Source organism: Gobio gobio (genome assembly GCF_949357685.1).
Source record: "Gobio gobio genome assembly, chromosome: 3".
Taxonomy (NCBI): Eukaryota; Metazoa; Chordata; class Actinopteri; order Cypriniformes; family Gobionidae; genus Gobio; species Gobio gobio.
In genome coordinates, this window is record NC_137099.1 from 43781427 (window position 1) to 43803944 (window position 22518).

The window sequence follows — 22518 nt, forward strand, 5'->3', positions numbered from 1 at the left end:
TCAAATTCATTGACAAATTTGAGAAGTGCCTTCCATCAGTCCTTAACCTGATTTCTTAAATCACCTGACACTTCTGCTGCTGCTCTTAGATGCTCTCCTTTTAGTTCCTGGGTGATTCTGATGTGGTCGGTGAGCTCTTGTAATCAAATACTATCGATTAAAGTTACAAAGCACTGCCTTCTTTAAAGGCACAGTTCACTAAAAATGAAAAAAGTCCTTATTTACTCGCCCGCATGTTCCAAATTCATATGCTGTAATTTTATCTGTGGAACTCCCCCGAAAAATCAAACAGACCATAGTAAACACGAGCTGTCAAGCTGCAAAAATAGCAAAAAGTAGCATAAAAGTCATACATATGACTTTACTCCATGTCACTATGAACTGTTGCATGCCTAAGGATAAAAAAATAATAACTTAAATCCCTAAATAATCCTCAAAAATACTGAAAGGAACAGCAATAAGCAACATAGTCAACAAAAAAAATTGTCATACCGTAAGGGCTAAGCAAGAGAAAAACAGCTTTAGCCCAGCTGAATATAAAACCTACACTAAGAAAAACAAGCACCAAAGGTTCATTTTCAGATGGACTCCCTCTGAAAGAACCTCAGCAGGATATAGCTGTCACTATCAGCACGACCTCTTACCTGGGTAAAGCTGGTACGAGCCTGTGTGGTGCCACTTCACCAGGTATTTCATGCCAATTGGACGCCAGGCTTTGACATCCATCACCCAACATTACACACACACACTGCCACGGAGCAGATGGTGAACAGCCATCAAACTGTCCATAGAGATAACGTATACGCCGGCAGCTAACATTATAAAGCAACTAGGAACTATCTAAACAACACAGACAGTGACAAGCCTACATGCATGTATAGAGGTAAACAGATAGTGGCCTGCGCACAAAGCTCTGAACGGGTAGATGATAAATTATTGAAGGCAGAGAGAGGAGGGAAACTTAGAAGGTAGAGGTAACAAGAACCTGCAATATTAATGCTGGACCAGCACAGCCAAACGGTAGTACCATAACCAAATCCAAACAAGCATTAAACGCCCATCGGTCCTGTTGTAAAAAGGGTCAATGACAATTGGAGTATATGCAACTTAATCATTCTCAAAAAAGTTTTAAAATATAAATTCTCAAAATATTTTATTTTCTATTTTTTTTTATTAATTTATAAATATACATTATCTATTAATATAAATTAATTCAAAATATAGTTTTTGAGGAGTCACGCCACATGACAATTTACAACCTGATCTACCCTTGTCTTGTCATTAAAAGGTCTAATTATTTGATATGAGGGTCTGCAGAGGTTTCTTCAATATAATTTCCTTTTTTATGTTTCTTTTCCCCCCTGAAATATCGTTAGCTGAACCATATGACTTTTATTTGGCAGACAAAAGCTTTTTGAATATTAATATGCAGTGATTTTCCTTAAAAAGATAATAATGAAAGACCATGCTAAACTATTTAGGAATAGTTCACCCGAAAATGAAAATGTCATTACTTACCCTCAAGTTGTCCCAAACCTGTATGAGTTTCTTTCTTCTGTTGAACACAAAAGAATATATTTTAAAGAATGTTGGTAACCAGACAGTTGACAGTACCCATTGAATTCATAGAATTTTTTCCCTATGGAAGTCAATGGGTTCTGTTGACTGTTTGATTAACAACATTCTTTCAAATATATTCTTTTGTGTTCAACAGAAGAAAGAAACTCATACAGGTTTGGGACAACTCGAGAGCAAGTAATGACAACATTTTAATTTTTGGTGAACTACAAAGGACAGCATGGGGGCGGCTACAGCAGCACTCCATCTTCCTCGTGGGCCTCTGCATAGTCCCGCTCTATCCCTTTGGGATTACCCCTTTTTTATCACTTTTTTTAAAAAGGATTAGTTAACTTCAAAATGAAAATTCCCTGATATTTTACTCACCCCCATCTCATCCAAGATGTTGATGTCATTCTTTCTTCTTTTTGTGGAAAACATTCCAGGATTATTTTTCGCATAATGGTTTTCAATTGCAACCAAAATGTTCAAGGTCCAATGTAGTTTCAAAGGTCCTTGAAGGGCTTCAGGTGCTCTGCGCGATTCCAGATGAGGAATAGGGTCTTATCTAGTGAAACGATCTGCCATTTTAAAAATAATAAATAAATAAATATACTTTTTAACCTAAATTGCTCATCTTGCGCTGCTCTGCGACGTGCTAGTGATTGCGCAAATCACGTCGAAAACGTCACACTAGACATAGACAAAAGTACCGCCCCAAGCAACTACCGTGCAAGGACCAATACAAACTTCCTTTTCCAAAAAACATCTTCAACTTCAAAATCGTCTGACATCGTTGTTTTACCTTTTTTTTTTTGCTAAAGGGCGTCTGTATTAGTGTTCGCATGTGCACTTTGTAAAGACAGGGGCGTTACTTCTGCCTACGTCTAGTGTGACGTTTTCAACGTGGTTGCGCAATCACTAGCACGTCGCAGAGCAGCGCAAAAATAGAAATTTAGGTTAAAAAGTATATATTTTTTTTTTAAATGGCAGATCGTTTTACTAGATAAGACCCTATTCCTCGTCTGGGATCGCACAGAGCACCTGAAGCCCTTCGAAGACCTTTGAAACTGCATTGATTTGGACCTTGAATATTTTGGTTGCAATTGAAAACCATTATGTGAAGAAAAATCCGGGAATGTTTTCCTCAAAAAAAACGTAATTTCTTTTCGACTGAAGAAAGAATGACATCGACATCTTGGATGAAATGGGGGTGAGTAAAATATTAGGGAATTTTAATTTTGAAGTGAACTAATCCTTTAAGAATTTTATTTTTTCATTCAAGGTTCATTAAAGTCATTGTATTTATGAATTGCTTTTTGAATAAATGAATTGATCCAGATTTTTTTTAAAAATCAGCATCATGTCATTGACCCCTAGATGCAGATTACCGTCTTGCACAAGGAGAGGTCTAGACTGTAAAACCCACACTGAGGCGTCTACAAGAACACAGCTCAAGAAGTCTAAAGACAGCCGAATAATGAACAAAATGAAAGGTTGCTGAGATTTGCACTTTGATCTCAAGATGGAGGGGTGTTACTGACATTACAAGTGGTCCTTAACTCACTCTCTCTTCGCTTTCACAGGCAAATTTACGACATCCTGCCATGCTGATAATTGATCTTGGAGCAGTTTCTAAGGGATAAAACTGGCCCTGGCATCTGAACACTGATCCAGCCTGCCTGTCCTGGTTAACTACGAGCTGATCTCAATTCAGATCCTCTCACAGTCGTGTTTGAAAGGCAACTTGAGAACACCACAAATTATTGTGTTCCCAATAAGCAACACAGACATTAAAAACAATACTACAGGATTGTAAAAGTAACAGCCTACTGAAGTAAATTCCTCACAGTTTTGCATTCATACATTTGTCCCTCCGTGCCTTTTGTTATGCATAAGGCTGAAAGATCTATGTCTCTGACTGGCAGCGTTAAGCAAACATTCACAGAAACCCTGGCACATTCACACATGCTAATTGGGACATTGAAGGGGGAGAAGGGAGGTAGCTTGTTCACTCCTAGTGCAGTTGGATTTGAAATGCAGAGATTTAGGCCAAAACAGTAACTCGCTCTGGTCTGATGAATCGCAGACTAGACGACACACTAGTCATGGTACAACAATTGGTGCTGTTCCTCATGAATTGTTTTGTATAAAAAGAGGAAGTTGGGCTGAAGGTTTAAAGAGGCACATAATGAAACATCAGAATTAGCTTTGCCACATTATACTGTTGTGATAAAGTATACAATACATTTGTGGTGATTTCCGAGGAAAGCTGATCCCAAATAATGTTGCAAATGATCTCAAAAAGAACTTCAGTTACATTGTTTACACTGATAAAATGTCTATATTCATCCAACAAGCTCTTATATAGCGTATATAATGTATGTTACTGGGGGGTGGATGGATGGATGAAGGAACAGAGAGACAATCTTATCAAGAGATCAAGCGACTAAAAGACAGCCAAAATGGTGTTTGCTTTCTCCTTAATTTGGGTAGAGCTCTCTCAGTTTCAGATCTACATATACAAACTACATTAACATTGAAAACACAGCATAGAAAACAACAGTGAGCCTGATACGAGAGATCAGAAAAGAGCTGCGAGTAATTGAGGAAATGTGAGTAGTTTAGGAAAAGAGCCTAGAAGGTGAAAGTAACGTATATATATATATATGAAGAATGTATAAGAGTAAATAAGAGTAAAAAGAAGTGAAACTAAAGGAAAAGAAACTGTGATAGAGAAGCGGAATACAACGGAATACCTAAAAACATACAATTGATCAAGAGGATCAGATGAGGTTGTAATATATTGAAACATTGATTGATTACTCACCACCATCGGAGACAGCTGCAGACTGCAAGAGAACACAGAAAGACATGTGTGAGTGACTCTCTTCACCAACACAAACACACTCTGAAGTCTGCAACATAGCAGGGTACTCTGGTGGCATGATACACACACCAGCTCTTCCTGTTTTACTGCTACAGTCTTTTCACACACACGCCTCCTCACTCATTCAGAGATAATGAGACGCATCAGGTACATTCCAGACGCCGCCCACTGTGACACATTAGTACCGCCCAGTTTGATTTGCCTGAACATGTCACTTTGGTTTAGTAAGAGATTAAGCAAGAGACTGAAACTTTCTTTATATTACAAATATTGAGTCATAGAATAATTACACAAATAGTTAAAGTAGATACTTGGTTAACTGCATCAAAACTGTATTTCAATAAAGCATTGCATGAATGATTTATTTACAGTCATAACCCATGTATTGCAAGGCCAAATGATGCATGTTACAGTCATAACACTGGCGTTGGTGAGCGGATGCGTGGGATGGGGGTCAAATTAGTGATTTCCTTTTAATGTGGGCTCAAAGGTCAGTAGTGATGAAATACCCAGAGTGTGAGCTTAAATAGTAGCAGTTTTTCTACAAATAGCACTTTTACGAAACAGGGAACAAATATTTGGGGGCAGTAATATTTTAGTAATGTTTTTTTCACAAAAATGTATACTTTTAATCAGCAAGGATGCTTCAAAATAGACCCTTTTCACATTTCCGGGTTTCTCAGAAGCGGAAGTCGTCATAGTTGGGTTAATTTTTATAGCGGTGAATGAGACATTAAATATATATATATTTTTTTGTGTCCTCGTTTGCTCAAATAGCAAAAGGAAAACTCCACAATAGTGATTTCACAATTTTCAAAAAGAGGGCAAAAATAGAGTGAGATTGATAACGGCAGTGAAAAGAGAGAAAGATGTTAATTTTACCGTGACTCCCATAGACTCTGTATTAGAAACACCCTCACAGCAGTGGTAACTTGTTTTCTGGATATAAGTATTAGTGCTATAAATGTACATAAATATATATTTTTTTTAAATGAAGATACAAAAAAAGTTGCAGGATTTACGATAATAATGACCGTTAAAACGCGTCATCACAGTCTGTGAAAAGGGTCTATATCGATTAAAAGGGACAGTTAAGACATTTAGAATGTTACAAAAGATTTCTATTAAAAAAATAACCAAAGAGTCCTGAATAATGTATCAGTTTCCACAAAAATATTAAGCAGCATAACTGCTTTCAACTGTGATGATAGTAAAAATGTTTCTTGAGCAGAATGATTTCTGAAGGATCATGTGACATTGAAGGGTAATTATGCTGAACATTTACAATATTACTGTGTTTACCGTATTTTTGTGGAAATAAATGTAGCCTTGGTGAGTATAGAGGCTTCTTTCAAAAACAATAAAACATCTTCGGTCCAGGACTTATTGTCAGATCTTCCGAGGACCCCGATCCAAAAGGGCCCATTGGTTTTTCTCTTGTTGGATGATTCTTCATTATCACTTTCTGTCAATCAAATTCTGTCCGCTGCTCTTACTGCTGCTAAAAAAGTTATCCTGAAACTGTGGTTGGAACCATCTACCCCAGCTATATCTACTTGAATGTCCTATTTGCTGGACATTGCCCTCTTGGAGTGTACCACAGCTAAAGTACACAGTGCCACCAGAAGGACAATAGAACTTTGGTTGGACCTTATTAAGATTCTATCAAAAATGTTAAAATCTTGAGATGTACTGGATATCCTTTATATTTATTGTTTTGGTCTTGTTTTTGTTTGTTTGTTTGATTTTTGTCACTCATTTACTTATTTTGCTAATTTTATTGATATATTTTAACTTTAATTATTTTTTCTTATGATTGTGGGCGGATTTTGGGCTTTGTTGTAAATAGTTGAACATTTAAAATGTCTTATAAACAAAGAATAATAAAAAAAATCTTAATGACCTTAAACTTTTGAATGGTAGTGTATATTTTTATATAAACTATATATTGATCAATTAAACTAAAAATCATACAGCAACATCTGCTACGTGTTGAACATCTGATTCAACACAACATGTAATGAACTAGAGGGAATTTATAAAAGAATAAAAGTAGCAAGGATCACAATGAATTTGTGAATGTTTTTCAAAATCGGTGAAAATGGCGAGGGAAAATCTGCAGAATTATGATGAATGGATGCAAATAAGGCTAAGAGTACTATACTGTTGAGAGCTGAACATTATAAAACAAGCCATAAATATACCAACTTCATATTTGATTCAAACAAGATTGATCCAAAACTAAACAAACAAAAACAGGGATGTGCAGGAAATTCAGAAGAATGTTGACTATTAAAATTACCATGTCAAATCTCAAATAAAATAGCAACTGATGTCCAAAGAGTCCTACATTGGTTGCTCACTCAAAACTGATCTAAGCCTTCTCAAACTAAAAGAAATTTGATTCCATATATGCAGGCCTAGAAATAGTTATTAAAAGTGATTACAGGACAGTAAAAGGGGAGTCTGATCATGTACAATCCAGAAACAGTCATGGGGAAGAGGAATAAAAAATAATCACATCAGGCAGCTGGTACCAGGACGGATAAACAGAAAGATGGATGGAGTTTCCATTGAACAGTCTATACAAACAAACATGCGGGAACTACAATTCCTTTCCCAACATGACCTTGTCAAGCCACAATTGACCCTGGTGTTATTTAATACTGCATTTTAAAAAAACAGTGGGATTTAAAAAATACAGATTGAAAAAAAAAAATTTCACAGAAAATGTGGAGAATGTGGAAGACTTTGTATAATGCCAGTTTGTCTCAAAAGCTGACTATGTTCTTGGTCAATATGTTTGACATCAGCACCGCCTATAATTTCATTATATTGGTCTAGTGACATCAGGGACACATTCTCTGTCTTACACCATCACAGATGACTGTGAGGTGTAAATCATTGACTGCTCTGCCTCGCTGAAAGCTAGATACCATTACTATATAAACAGTGTTAAATGTTTGTTTCCACACTATACTGCTTATCACATATCCTTCATTTACATTAGTGTAATGGAAATGGTCCCGCTTTCACAATGAAGTCCTATATGTCTCATTCGGTTATGTATTTAAATTAATTGTAAAACTAAAAAAACCTGTTAACGCTTTAGCTATATATATATATATATATTAAAATCAATGGTAGTATTTCTAAAAGATCTTGGCAGACAATGTTAAATTCTTTTTCTTAACTCTACAATTATTTAGTGTGACCTAGAATGAAATGAGAAAGAAGATAAAACTAATTAAACACAGTAGTTTTAATGAAGGATTGATAGCTGCTAACCTGGTACTAATACATTATCTGAAAACAGCATCTGAAACCAGAAAAGCAGGCTCTAAGTCTAGCAATGGGAAGACTGCTTTTGCAGATCAAGTCAGAGTGATCTGATCTTCTGTGGTATTGATAATTCTTCAGAACCTGTCTGTATTAAATGCCCCGAAGACATTGCAGGAAAGCAAAGCGCTAAGCATCTTGCCTATCCTTCTCTCTCATGTTCTCTCTTCGTTCTGCACCTTCTAACCCCTTCGGTTTCCCTCCCTCCTCTTCTCATTCCAGTGGGTTCCCTTCATTTTTTGGCAGTGGAGCTGCTTGTAACCACATATTGAAATATAAGTGGCCTTTTCCAAGCCCCCATATTCCAACCTCTCCACCCCTCACATTCCTGACTCTTTCTACCCCAAATCTCTTTCTGCCTTCTTAATGTAACGTAGAAGATTGTAGCGGACAGAATCTGCTGGCAGGGATGATGGTGCTTTTTGTTCACTGTTAATGAGGTTGATCTAAAACCATATTTGTATTTTTAGTAGGATAAATTCTATAAATCTATTTATTGCCACAAGCCTGGGGCTGATGTAGTTTTTTTCCATGACTTTCATGTAACGCAAGCATAGATTGTCACTGCGTTGAAAAAGTTGGAAGAACCTGAGGCTAAGTGGCTTGCTCAGGGACACAGTGTACAATTTGAATAAAACAAAACAAAATGTAATTCAATATAAATTTTAATTTGCATATTTAAAGATCTTTCTGAATCTTCTTGGAAATAGTTAGGTCACCACTTGATGTCCAATGTATAATCTGGGTCCTGAGGCAAAAAAAAGTGCCAGTCGCATTACGACCTAACAGCCCAATTAGAAATCATATATTTTAAGAAAAATAAATGAATCATTTCAGACGAGTTATCAAAGCATCAAGAACACATAAGTTCAGACCCATCTTGCTTTCATCTCAGCATCTCTCCTAGTCTGATGACCCTGGTGTGACTTACTTTGTTTTCCTTCTCTTCCCCTCCGCTGTGCATTCGCTAACAGACTATGGAGAGATCCATAAATACCTCAGGGTTTACATATACTTTCAACTCTATGCAGTTGGATGGTCTGTGATCTCACACACACATACACACAAACCGTGAAAAAATATGGACGATGCGACTTCATTGACTTCCGCTGACGAGAGTTGAAGCTTTCGGAGGCCTGCACACGGCATTGACATCTTTTGCAGATTTGGGACCGAGTCTGCGCAGTAGCGATCTCGGGACCGGAGTTGCGCAGTAGAGAGCAGGAGGTAGAGGCGCGATTATCAAAAGCCCGCCCACACTCTCACAGATACAGAACAATTAATTATGTTGGTGTAAAATAAATAGCTATGGAAATGTAGAAATTAAAGCTAAAGCTCCAATCTCCTCCCGAAAATCCCGAAAAAGTCCGTTAGTGCCTCAGTGACAACTTCACTCAGAGAAGCCGTCAATCTCAGCTGTCAATCATGACGTCACACCTCCCGTTTTTATAGCATCAAATAAATATAAATATCAAACTAAAACTAAACTTATTTAAAAAACGAACACTTGAAATGAAATCATCGTGATAAAAACTGCCTAAAATGACAGAAACCATCTTTATGAAACAGTTATTTGAAGTGGAATTTAATTGTTTAGTTTGTCTCACGTCCATGCTATACTGGGACCAACCAACGTGCGGCGATCAAGGCGCGTAGGCTTCAGTTTCTGAGAGGAGTGCTGCAGGCTTGAGATATATATACACAGTGAGGAAAATAAGTATTTGAACACCCTGCTATTTTGCAAGTTCTCCCACTTAGAAATCATGGAGGGGTCTGAAATTGTCATCGGGTGCATGTCCACTGTGAGAGACATAATCTAAAAAAAAAAAATCCAGAAATCACAATGTATGATTTTTTAACTATTTATTTGTATGATACAGCTGCAAATAAGTATTTGAACACCTGAGAAAATCAATGTTAATATTTGGTACAGTAGCCTTTGTTTGCAATTACAGAGGTCAATCGTTTCCTGTAGTTTTTCACCAGGTTCGCACACACTGCAGGAGGGATTTTGGCCCACTCCTCCACACAGATCTTCTCTAGATCAGTCAGGTTTCTGGCCTGTTGCTGAGAAACACTGAGTTTGAGCTCCCTCCAAAGATACTCTATTGGGTTTAGGTCTGGAGACTGGCTAGGCCACGCCAGAACCTTGATATGCTTCTTACAGAGCCACTCCTTGGTTATCCTGGCTGTGTGCTTCGGGTCATTGTCATGTTGGAAGACTCAGCCTCGACCCATCTTCAATGCTCTAACTGAGGGAAGGAGGTTGTTCCCCAAAATCTCGCAATACATGACCCCGGTCATCCTCTCCTTAATACAGTGCAGTCGCCCTGTCCCATGTGCAGAAAAACACCCCCAAAGCATGATGCTACCACCCCCATGCTTCACAGTAGGGATGGTGTACTTGGGATGGTACTCATCATTCTTCTTCCTCCAAACACGTTTAGTGGAATTATGACCAAAAAGTTCTATTTTGGTCTCATCTGACCATGACTTTCTCCCATGACTCCTCTGGATCATCCAAATGGTCATTGGCAAACTTAAGACGGGCCTGGACATGTGCTGGTTTAAGCAGGGGAACCTTCCGTGCCATGCATGATTTCAAACCATGACGTCTTAGTGTATTACCAACAGTAACCTTGGAAACGGTCCCAGCTCTTTTCAGGTCATTGACCAGCTCCTCTTGTGTAGTTCTGGGCTGATTTCTCACCTTTCTTAGGATCATTGAGACCCCACGAGGTGAGATCTTGCATGGAGCCCCAGTCCGAGGGAGATTGACAGTCATGTTTATCTTCTTCCATTTTCTAATGATTGCTCCAACAGTGGACCTTTTTTGGACCAAAGTGGACCAAAAAAAGTAGCCCTTTCCAGCCTTGTGGAGGTGTACAATTTTGTCTCTAGTGTCTTTGGACAGCTCTTTGGTCTTGGCCATGTTAGTAGTTGGATTCTTACTGATTGTATGGGGTGGACAGGTGTCTTTATGCAGCTAACAACCTCAAACAGGTGCATCTAATTTAGGATAATAAATGGAGTGGAGGTGGACATTTTAAAGGCAGACTAACAGGTCTTTGAGGGTCAGAATTCTAGCTGATAGACAGGTGTTCAAATACTTATTTGCAGCTGTATCATACAAATAAATAAACAAAAAAAAAAAAAAAATAAGTAAAAAAATCATACATTGTGATTTCTGGATTATTTTTTTCAGATTATGTCTCTCACAGTGGACATGCACCTACTGTGACAATTTCAGACCCCTCCATGATTTCTAAATTGGAGAACTTGCAAAATAGCAGGGTGTTCAAATACTTATTTTCCTCACTGTTTATATATATATATATATATATATATATATATATATACACACACACACACACACACACACACACATCAACATTGATGGGTTATTATCCCATTCCTATTACCATTCCCTTATGATAGCTTAGTTGACAGTGATGCCACAACAAAAAATGTGAGAAGAGGTTGTATATTTAGCATGACATATTATAAACATCATCACACACACTGTGAACCCTAATGCTCAAAATAATTAATTGGTTTGAGTAGGGTGGAGCATGAGCTTAATTTGAGAACAGGAATGTTGAATGTTTTGCAGTACAATGAATGCAGTACTCATTCAACAATTGTTATGCTCTGCTAATGCTATCAAAGCATTGTTACCAATTAGTAAGTTACCATTTATTGAATTAGCTAGTTAAATCCATCCATGTTTCCACTACTAAACATCAAGTTGAGCAATTAAAATGCACAAGTACTAAACTAAAATCTGCTAGTTGTGCTTACTTAAACTTTGAATTTATTAACTTAAAATGTTTTATGTAACTGATTGCCTCAATTTTTTTGAGTTTTGCCAACTTACTCGGATTTACAGTCAAAGTCCCTTTAAGACAAACCATTTCACTTGGCGGCCATCTTTGAAACACCTATCGGGCATGCAAGTGGAGCTCCTATCTCTTTGAATTGGGAAACATTTAATTCTCCAAAACGGTTCGCCAAGCTTATGATAACAATTCAGATTTGAAATCAATGTAATCTGACAACAGTCTCATAAATTGAAACGCTCGAATCATGACAAAAAACGAAATTTTTCAGCCTGGACAAACCTAATGTGCATGCGCAATCCTAAGAACACTGCCTGTTTCAATAGCAACCGGACCTTTTAAAGTGAGGAACTAAATATGCATATACAAAACATCCCTTGTTGTATGCAGAAGTGTATTTGTTTACACAAGGCTATGGGCAATACACGCACAATGCTATGTTTACAAGTGTGAAATATTCAAACATGCACTAGCTGACACATGACTCTATGGCAGAGTGTGAAAGAATAGCTAGTGCACACTCAAAAAGGCATGATGTTTGTATACATATAACCTCACAATGGTGGGTCTGTCATGAAACAACATCTGCAAGCTGTTTCACAGTATTTCTATAATATGACGCAGTGAATCAGTACATTCAACAAGGGGTGGAGGGAGTTGCAGCCACACACTTCACACAGCCCATGCAACCGTTCTGTTACCGGGAACATGATGATAATTTCAAATAAATTATGTTCTTTTGAACTGAATAGGAGAAAAGGCGATCAAATAAGTGTGTACTCATAGAGACAGAAGAAAAAACTGAAGGGAAATGAGGGATGTCAGTTCTCTGTAATTTTGGTCAAAAACATGTTTGATGACCAATCTCCCTCCCACAAACACACATTCCAATAAAGTGTTTGAAAAGTAACAGACAAGGTTTTTCCAAGCCTAACACACTGTGGTTTGAGAAGAGGCAGGAAACCGTGGGACTAACAGCTAACGGACAAACAGATTCCAGTGTTTACATTTGAATCTGAAATGAATAGCGCCTCGCATTGAGTGCTAAGTTCCCCGGGATAGAAAGAGTGAGTTGTGTGTGTAGTATCCAATACTTGCCAATTTGCTTTGGCTTTGCAAATGCTCAAGTTCACTTACCGCACAGACTCTTTAGGACAGACATACGAGCGGTAGTATCTGTAAAATACCCACGTCTAATCAATCCGCACACATTAGTCATAAGGATGTAGTTCTATGGGGAAAAAATCTTAGCTAGAGTAGCCCAGGTGTGTTCTGTCTCTTCCTCCTTTCAGACAGCAGGTCTGGAGGATGTTTACAGAGCCATTGAATGGAGACTAACAAAAAAATGTCCCGAACATCTTACAACAATTAATGGAGAGACAAGTCACAGTCTAGACACACAAAAGACAGATAAAGAGACACCAAGAAGCATGGAATATAGCAGAGAAAGAAAACAAACTGCAAAAAGTCAACAACTTTTGCCACTCACCGTATAAGAGTAGCAGACCCTTTTAAAAGACAGCCTCTTTTTCAGGCTCATGGTCTTTTCGCGACGTTTGTCCATTCATATAGCGCAGCTGCCAACGTGTAGAGACCCAACGCATTGACTAACGAATCCATTCCTCGTACGCCTTAGACTGCACTCATTTCATTCCTCTACAGCAAGAGCCGACATGCTTTCCTAGCGCAAGACAGGCACTCAGTCTTACTGACGAGGAAGTTCCATTCCGATTGTGCGCTGTTACTATGACAACCTCGCCTGGGTTGCGAGCGAGACATTCAGATGGTGAAGAATACGACGGGATTCTCTCGTTCCTCTTGCTTGACCTGTGTAGTAACTAAAAAAACAGATGTCAGACTTGGTGATCTTTTTCAACATTGACTAGCTCCTCTCTCTCTTCTCTCCCTTAGAGGAATCAAGAAATGCTTACTCAACTGTTTCACCATCCCTGGCTCTGACACAACTCAAATAAATCCTCCATTCAAGACAAAAGAAAGCACTCACTCCGGGCCTCCACCGGCACAGCACTGCGCTGCCACTTCAAATAATCATCCGTCTTAATTTCCCAACGTCTAAAAACACAGCCAGGGAACTCGGCAGCCAAACTCTGCTGAGTTTCTTAGTGCTGTAAAAAACGTGGAATCCAAGAGGATGGACAGGCCTCTGGAACGTCCTGCTGAAAGGCGTATTTTTGGAGGAAAGTGAGGCGCGGGGTAGTTGGAGAATGACGTAAGGTGAATGACCATGCCGTGAGAGTGGATGTTAATGAAAGGCAGGTTCTGGAGCGGGTCATATCAGAACAGAGAGAGAAAGTAATAAAAATATCCCAGAGCTGGAGATACAAAGGCAGTGATTGATACAAACCTTGTGAGCTCAATTCAAAAATATGAGCGGCAAAATTGGCAATTTCCTGAGTAGAAGGGTGAAAAAGAAAGATCTTAAAAATACTTGGCACATGTATTTTAGAGAACAAAAAAAATATTAGAGGACCATTAAAATTATGCCGTTTGGCTGCTGGTGAGAGATCTTTAAGGGAGGTTTGAGAGCCTTATTTTTAGCATTTTGGGTGGGCTGTTTTTTATCTCCCATCACGAAAGCTAAAACAGTTTGGCTCCATTCAAATAATCTTTATATGATCTATGAGTTTATTACTATATAAATATGGAACACTTGTATATGGCCCTTTGTAGATCTAAAAAAAGTTTTAAACCAAAGTTGCTTCTCAAACATGTTTTATCTAATGTGCGCCAATAACATTAAATAGGTCTCATAAATTAAATATTCAAAATATTCAATTTCAACTATATATATATGGAATGTCAATTAATTATAATAAATACAAATATATAAACTAATAAAAGTTAATACAAATATAATTTAAAAAACATTTTTAAGTTCTCGACTGGGTATGCTGGGGAAAACAGCAATGTGAGAGACAGAAATAATGTTGATTGCATTGAATGAGTTGGTAATGAGTTCTCTGAAGGCTGGAATACACTACATGACTTTTACCCATATTTTCTTCCACAATTTGCAGTCTGGATGCATTAACACTATAGTCAGATTTTGGCCAAGAGAGTTGAGCGTTTTTGCAGAAAATCACAGTGTATGATGCACACAGAATATTTTTTAAACTTCAGACTCTGATTCCAATCCAGTTGCAGGATAATGAACATGTTTGATATTTTGACCCCATTTTAGAACACATTGTTTACATTTGCTGTGTATATCCTAGCAATGAGGCGTGTGTGTCTGTGTTATTGTTTTTGTAACGACATGAAAATCTGCTAGTGTGTGACTCTCGGTTGTTAAGTCCATGACGTGCAGTTTTTCCCTGTAACCATTTACAAAGTTACCAAGCATATGATGTCTATATGATGTTAAAGGGGTCATGAACTGAGAAATAAAATTTTCCTTGAGCTTTTGACATATAAGAGGTCATCCTGTAACATCCTGTAAGTTTCAGAACTGAAAACGTCCTTGTTAGTCCAATAAAAGTTATTGCCCAGCAAACGACAGGTTTTTCAAAGTGGGGATCTATGACGTCAAAGGGAGGCAAGCACCGCCTCTGCAGAAGAATATCAACGCCTATTTCATCACTGCCTGTTTAACCCCGTCCACCGATTCGCGCATGTAACATAGGCCTAGTGTTAAACCAGATCGAGCTACCAAGCAATAAACATGCTGTTGATGATTACAAAATATTGTGCAGTGCCTGGGCTCGACAGTAATGCAACATGTAAGTAACTGAGCTCATTCTAATGCCTGATCTGAAATGTGGTGATTCATGTACAGTCTGATGTTCTTTGTCTGTGTGTCAGTAAATCATACCAGTGACTAAATGTCAACTTGCGTTGTTTCTCTTAGTAGGATGAAAATAATCTGTTATTTAATGGTGATTAAATTCTATAAAGAAAGTGTTCAAAGAAAGCTACCTTTGCAATCGTTTGAGCAGCATGCGCTGGAGCTGTCAATCAAACAGGAGAGTTTACTCCCGTCTTATTCATCTCTTAACAATATCACGTTTTCACTGTTAGTGAAGACGAAAGCATTCGTTTGTGTACAGAAACTCAGTAGCAATGACGAGATCGCTGCTTTCATGAGCTCAACATGTGTGTGATCGGCTACAATGATCATCACTGAAACCTTTCATGCCACGATCTTAATATAATTCCATAGATCTAAATATAATGCCATAGATCTTAATGTAATGCAACGCTTTTCACAATAAGTTAACCATGAGAGCTGTAATAGTAAAAGCGCACTAAAAGAGAGAGTAATACAGCTATTTCAAATGGAAAGACGTCAGCCAATCACAGCAGTGGGTGTTTACACTAAAGTCTCCCAGCGGACACGCCCCTTAAAACAGAGCGTTCAAACCAGAGGGCTAAAATCAGGGTAGGAAAAATGCCTTTTATTTATAAATTATGACAATTTTTGATGTAAAAAGCATTCTAACATTATAAGTGCACCCCAGAAAACATCATAAAACAACGCAGTTCATGACCCCTTTAAAATCTGTGAAGATTTTAAAAGATAAGTCTAGTATTCGAGATTCACATTAGTGAAATCCAAGGTTCTGAGAGATGTTGGTTATGAACAGAGGAATGCTAGTGCTTCAGATCACAGCTGACAGCACTGCAAGTTCATATTCAAACGCATTGCTTAGCCCAGATCTTCACACTAGTATTGTGTGGCACACATTTCAGATGGGGATTAGCTCTCTGAATCAGGGGAAGTCCTGGTGCTCTCAAGAGAAAACCAATACATAATACTGAGTCAAATCTCAAGTCATTTGAATGCAGATCCACATTCATTTTGGTCCTCTCTGGCTGTTCCCAGTGGGTATGAAGGCATTAACAGTGGTTCTCTCTTCCAATGGAGCTTATGTGAGCTAAGCGGGCTGGCAAACAGACAGAACTCTATATAGAAAGACATCTCATGTAATTGGCCATTATAAAAACCTTTTATATAATATCAACTTATATTAGAATATATGATAAGTTTTATTATTATTATTATTAAGGTTTCACGGGATTGCCCCATGCATGCTCTGGTGAGTTATGACTTTAAATATGTTTTAATACACAACCACGCCAACGGTGGTGATAATTTAATACATGGAGCTAAAAATAAACTTGAATACACCCTTTTGTCTTAATTAATCAATGTACTGTAGTACATGCTAGATTTGTCAATAATTATTTTTTTTCATTCATCCAAAATAATTCCTTTATACATAAACATGGATGACAAGCCTGAACAACACTGCAAAACACAAAACACAAAGAAAGATAATTAGCATAAACAATATCATCGATGGTGACGCCATTCAACAATGGTTTATTTATATATACTTGTTATGGTTGCACTTTATTTTACAGTGCGTGCACTTACCTAAGAAATTACTGGATAATATAAGGCAATTACATGGGTTAGGATTAGGTTTAGGGAAAGGTTCAAGGTTAGTACCTAGTTATTACCCAGTTATTGCAATTACTATAATACGTACATAGTATGTACATGGGGAACAGGTCTGTAAAATAAAGTGCAACCCTTGTTATTTACACAAAATAAAGTTTAGCTGATTTCTTCATTAAAAAGACAACCTTGTCTCAATACTGCCCTCTGCTGCACACTCACTCACTCGTTCACAAAATTATTAAATACTATGAATTAAAAAAAAAACATTGCATGCATATGCTTTACAAGGACTCAACGATTAATCTAAATGATATTTAGTGAAATTTAGAAGCTAACAAAAAAATAAAATAAACTTCTGTTCTAGTTTTGGGTGAATTATTTTTCCTCCAAAGAAAAAGAAAGTAATTTTCCCAAACTTAAACAGCACACAACTTCATTTTAATAATACCAAATGACAAAGTATACAAAAAAGTATTCATGTTTCACGCAACTTCCTTAATAAGATCTGATTAAATGATCTGATACTTTATCTGATTAGTGTTCTTTCTCAAAAGGGAGGGCAGCTTCATATGAAATGTTTGTTTTGCCTGTACAATTTCAACAATAAAACACTCTAACACATTCAGGCAATTGAGACTGAAGACAAAGTTCCTTTAAAATTCATAGATGACACCTGTATAACCACAAAAAAACTCAAATAATACTGAAAGAAAATTCCAAAAAATGATGAAAATACAGAAATCTTTCATCGGGAGCTCATTAGATTTCAATGGCACCTGATTGGACATATCAGGTCACATGATTATCATATAAGATGATTCGTGATCAAACCATAAAAGGTAAATTATATAATTACATGTGCAAATATATTTCGTCTTGCTAATTGCTTTAGCATACAATTACATAAATAAAAAATATACAGTATATAAAAGCACAAATGTCCATGGATGGCATCAAATGAGCATTTGATATGCAAATTCACTTGATAACCTGTCCCTCAGCACAGTTTTTAAACTAATTTGAGGTTTCAACAGACAAGGACCTGCATTCCAAAGCAAGATCGCACACGTACTTGTGCAAGTGGTGTTAAAATCCAAAGAGCGCCTCCTGATCACAACCTTACTCTTAATTAAATATTAACAACAAACACAGACTCCTGCGATAGAAAACTGACAGAGCATCCACAACCCCCACCTCAACTAAAACACTCGGCTTCTAAACACAACATGACTTGACAGATCAAACAAGCACACTAGTCCGTACAAATGTGCATGTTCAGGTACTCACTCCATCAGGATTGACGCTCAAAGTTGGCTCCATGTATGGCAGTGTTAGACTCCACAGTTGGGCGTTAAATGGCTCCACGCTCTGTAAACACATCCATCCACTGGCTGCGTCCAATACGGCATGTGTGAGCACACACAAGTGTGCAAAGAGTCCGTGTTCTCAGTCTGTCCCTGTCACTGTCCCTGCGTCTTGTGTCGTTTGATACTCTCTCTCTCCCCATTTCTCGCTCTCCCTCGCTCTCTCTGTCTTTCCACCCACTCCGCTGTAATTCCTATTCCGCCCACAGAGCCCAGGGCTCACAGAGATGCAGAGACACGCTCGCAAGTGGGAGTGAGTGTGTGTGCGTTCACACTCATATACTTCACAGAGGCGTGAGAAACAGCCACACACACACACACGCACTGAAATGTAAGTGCTTCACAGTGGGATTCTTCATGTTATTTACACTGTGTGTTGTGTCACCTACTTAGTATGCCTTGAGCACAGCATCTGCTTAAAGAAGGGAGCGTGAAAGAATCAGTGTGTGTGTGTGTGTGTGTGTGTTTGCAAGTAAGGGGGTTCAGCTTCCTGGCATGTGTTTATTTCAGTGTGTGTATAATGACAGTCAATGTGCACAACAAAACATATCCGGAACATTGAATTGTTAGTCTTAGTATGTTTGTGTGTGGATTTGTCTTGTTTGACAGGCACTACCAAACCATCAATCTGGTATGAAGAGCTACATTCTTCAACAAGTCCCAACCCTGTTATCTCCGTAAGCTGTGTTTGAGAATCTGAGGGGTCTGTTTTTTGTTTGTCTTTGGACCCTGGAGCAAAGTAGTATCATCACCGTGATAAATCAGTCAGAATTTGTGACTGATGTGATGGTATATGCAGCTGAGCGTATTTGATTCGGCCTCAGAGAGTTAAAAATCCACCATATTGCTTATGCTATTGATTATACACCCATCTAGACTCACAAACATTATAGGTGAGAAAATACACGCACATATAAAAACACAACCAGAAACAATCACGTACAAACAGAGTGATTCTGAAAAACTCTTCTAAATCAGGCAGTCACAAGACCGAGAGTCGAGACAAGTTGCTTTCTGGGTTGCATAATTATTGGGATTCTACCTTGTTTTTTAATCAAGCTTTCCAACTACAGGAAATACTTTTCCAGTGATGTGTCATTGATGTGTAATTAAGCCTTGAGGTGCACAACAAAACAGTATTTAGGTTACACTTTTCAGAATTAATATTATTTAAAAAAAATGTATCCACAATTCTAATGTTCTATAAATAGCGTGTAATCTGATGATTACCATCAAGAGTCTTGTTGTTCACGGGTGTTTGCACAGATGCATGACTTCACGCATGCTGCAATCTTCTCAAGACTCTCAAAGTGATTCAAATGTTGCAATCATTCAGGCCCATTGCCTCAAACATACAGCGAGGATCCAACTACTACAAATGTGAACAAATGTGAACTTCCCTGTCACCAGCATATCCGATTATGCAATTACATTTCTATCATGCAACATAAAAACAGTATTATTTATATAGTCGAGATTAGACTTAATGCAACAACCAACAACGATAAATATAAAGATAACTATTAGTGTCCACACCAGCGGACGACATTTCTCTTTTGTTCTAAGCACGTGCTAGTCTGTCACTTTAAATGCTGAAGCTCGTTATAGCAGGGTGGATTCTGATTGGCTGTCAATGTTTTTATCGTTCATCAGCTGGATAAAATCGTTCTGAACGTGATTCCAACGATATTGTTTCCTTGTGCCGTTATCATTATAGTTATGGTGTGGACTTCTGCTATTCGATTTCTTTATCGTTATCTTCTTTGGTGTGAATGGGCTTCTAGACTCACATGTTTAATTCAGTAAAGTGGTCAATTTCTTCAAAAACCTTATCTGAGACTACATGGCATTCACAACCCTTTTTACTTCAGTGTAATGAGTTGAACCAAATATTCAACAAGAAATGTACTGAAGCACATCGGAAACATTGAAGCGTTAAAAAAAAGTTGTCTCTATATTAGAGGTTCTCAACCTGGGGGTCTCAGTAAACGTCTAAGGGCGCCTCAAAATAGCATAATGTTTTAAAATATAACCTAACTAAAAAAAAAAGCAAGATTTCTCTTATTTAAATTAACCCCATCAGAAACTTTGTTAAAGAACCAGGGTTTTCAATCTCTTGGAAAAGCTGGAGTAGCCTAATATAAAAAAGTGTGATTTCTAGACCTGGAAGTTATGAAAATGAATACAATCTTAAAACTACAGGCACTTTTACAATAAAATCAAAAACAAAGCCTTTTAAAATCTGTACATTTGTTAAAAAGAGAGGGAAACTTGGAAAAAAAAACATTCAGTGCTTTAAACTTCTGTAATCTTGAAATTTAATTCAGGCCTTCGAAAATCGTTGCGGACAAAGAGGGACAATGGAGTCAAAAAAGATGAGAATGTCCTTGTTTTATATGGTGGATGGAGGGGAATGTTTATGACGGCAGCCAAATAGTCATACTTGAAGCAAAGTTATTCATCTTTGATAAAAGATTAAGAAACACATTTTCTTTCAAATCATTCAACACAAGACCAGAAATGTGTATTTCAAGTTCCTTTCCACGGTCTGTTTATGAAGAAGTCAGTCTCAGGAGTGCCATTCAGTTTAAATTACCCTTGTAAAATGAGTTTGTATTTAAAAATAAATGTATGCGTGACTCTCAACGATAGTCATGAACAGTTTTGAATCAGGGGGAGGGTGAAATTTGTTGGCTCAGTGAGCAAACTAAAGGCTCAAAAGGCTGGCATGTCGTCACACAGTGTTTGTGGGCATGAAGAGAAATGCCATCTCACCGGGTAAACACTCGCTGACAAGATAACTGCATTGCTCGCTTTCTCTTACATGATAGGCCAGCCTGAGGAAATGTGTGTGTGTACTGGAGAAGCCGATAATTAGTGCCTTTCCTGATGTTGTTTGTGTATGTTCATCTCAGAGCTTGAGAGTGTGTGTCACAGCATTTAAGGACAGTATTCAATTAGCATGTGATTTAAGAGTGTGTATGCATGTTCAAGCCTCACTGCAGAAAGTGTGTGAGTTCGTAGCAGAGTCTCTGCTAACGAGAAGAATGCTGCTCAATGCTCATTAGCACACACACACACACACACTAATTACGGTGCTGCTTCACAAAGCGAGCTCTGTTCACACACAAGTGCCGCTACCCTGCATATGTACCGCTCTGAGAAAAAGAGACGAAGCCACCGGAAGACAAGACAAAGAGATGAGAGGAAATAAAAAAGAATATACAACATTCAACCTTCATTTCCATCCACAGCATTATTACAGGTTCTGTCTTAAACAGCAATGCATTTGAACAGCATGGATGAAAATCTCTCTGCTCTTAAGACTTGTTTTCTCTCTTCTTCACCCAATACAGCCCGCTTTAAACTCGTTTTATGCAATCAGGCCAGTGTTTGTTCCAGCCACTAACTAGAGGAAGCGTTTCATTATTTTATCTTATCATACCGATCAACAGTGTGACTGTCCCGTCAGAGTGGCATGGAGACTCACTTTCACGCTATGTGACTCAGCTGGTAAAGAGGAATTTCTGCTCTTTAAAAGAGAAAGGATTGGATCATGAGACTTAACAAGTTCAAAAGAGTAACTGTTTTCTGGGATGAGTTACTCATTATTGACAGATCACTTATAATAGTGGACAAAGGTATGATTATAATATATATAATTATTACCAACTGATAACCTTTGGAAAACAGAGTAGATTTTGTAGATATTTCTTTAACAATAATTATTTAATTAAAATTTTATATACAGAATATTCAATAAATTCAGTAAAATTTAATACATTAGGTTTAGGGTTGGTAAGATAAAATTAAAAAAACTTTTATTTAGCAACAACTAATTCAATTGATTAAAACAACAATGACAATAAAAGACATGTAATATTTCTATTTCAAATAAATATAATTTACTTCAGAATGTTCTTTTCATCAAAAAAAAATCATGAAAAAATGTATCATGATTTCTACAACAAAAAAAAAAAAAATATATATATATACAGTGGCAAGAAAAAGTATGTCAACCACTTGCAGAATCTGTGAAAACGTGAATAATTTTAACTAAATAAAAGAGAAAATGCATGTTATTTTTTTATTTTGTGCTGTCCT

The 22518-nt window shown here is 37.5% G+C and overlaps 1 protein-coding gene across 3 annotated transcripts in view; it reads right to left on the reverse strand.

Moving 5' to 3' along the window:
- rgs12b (regulator of G protein signaling 12b) overlaps nucleotides 1-22518 on the reverse strand; it is a 63866-nt gene that overhangs the window by 23812 nt on the left and 17536 nt on the right. For all 3 annotated transcript variants that reach the window (XM_079813081.1, XM_079813083.1, XM_079813082.1), the window contains one exon: nucleotides 4388-4409. In XM_079813081.1, the coding sequence (XP_079669207.1) occupies nucleotides 4388-4409 (22 nt within the window). The remainder of the gene's footprint in view (nucleotides 1-4387; nucleotides 4410-22518) is intronic.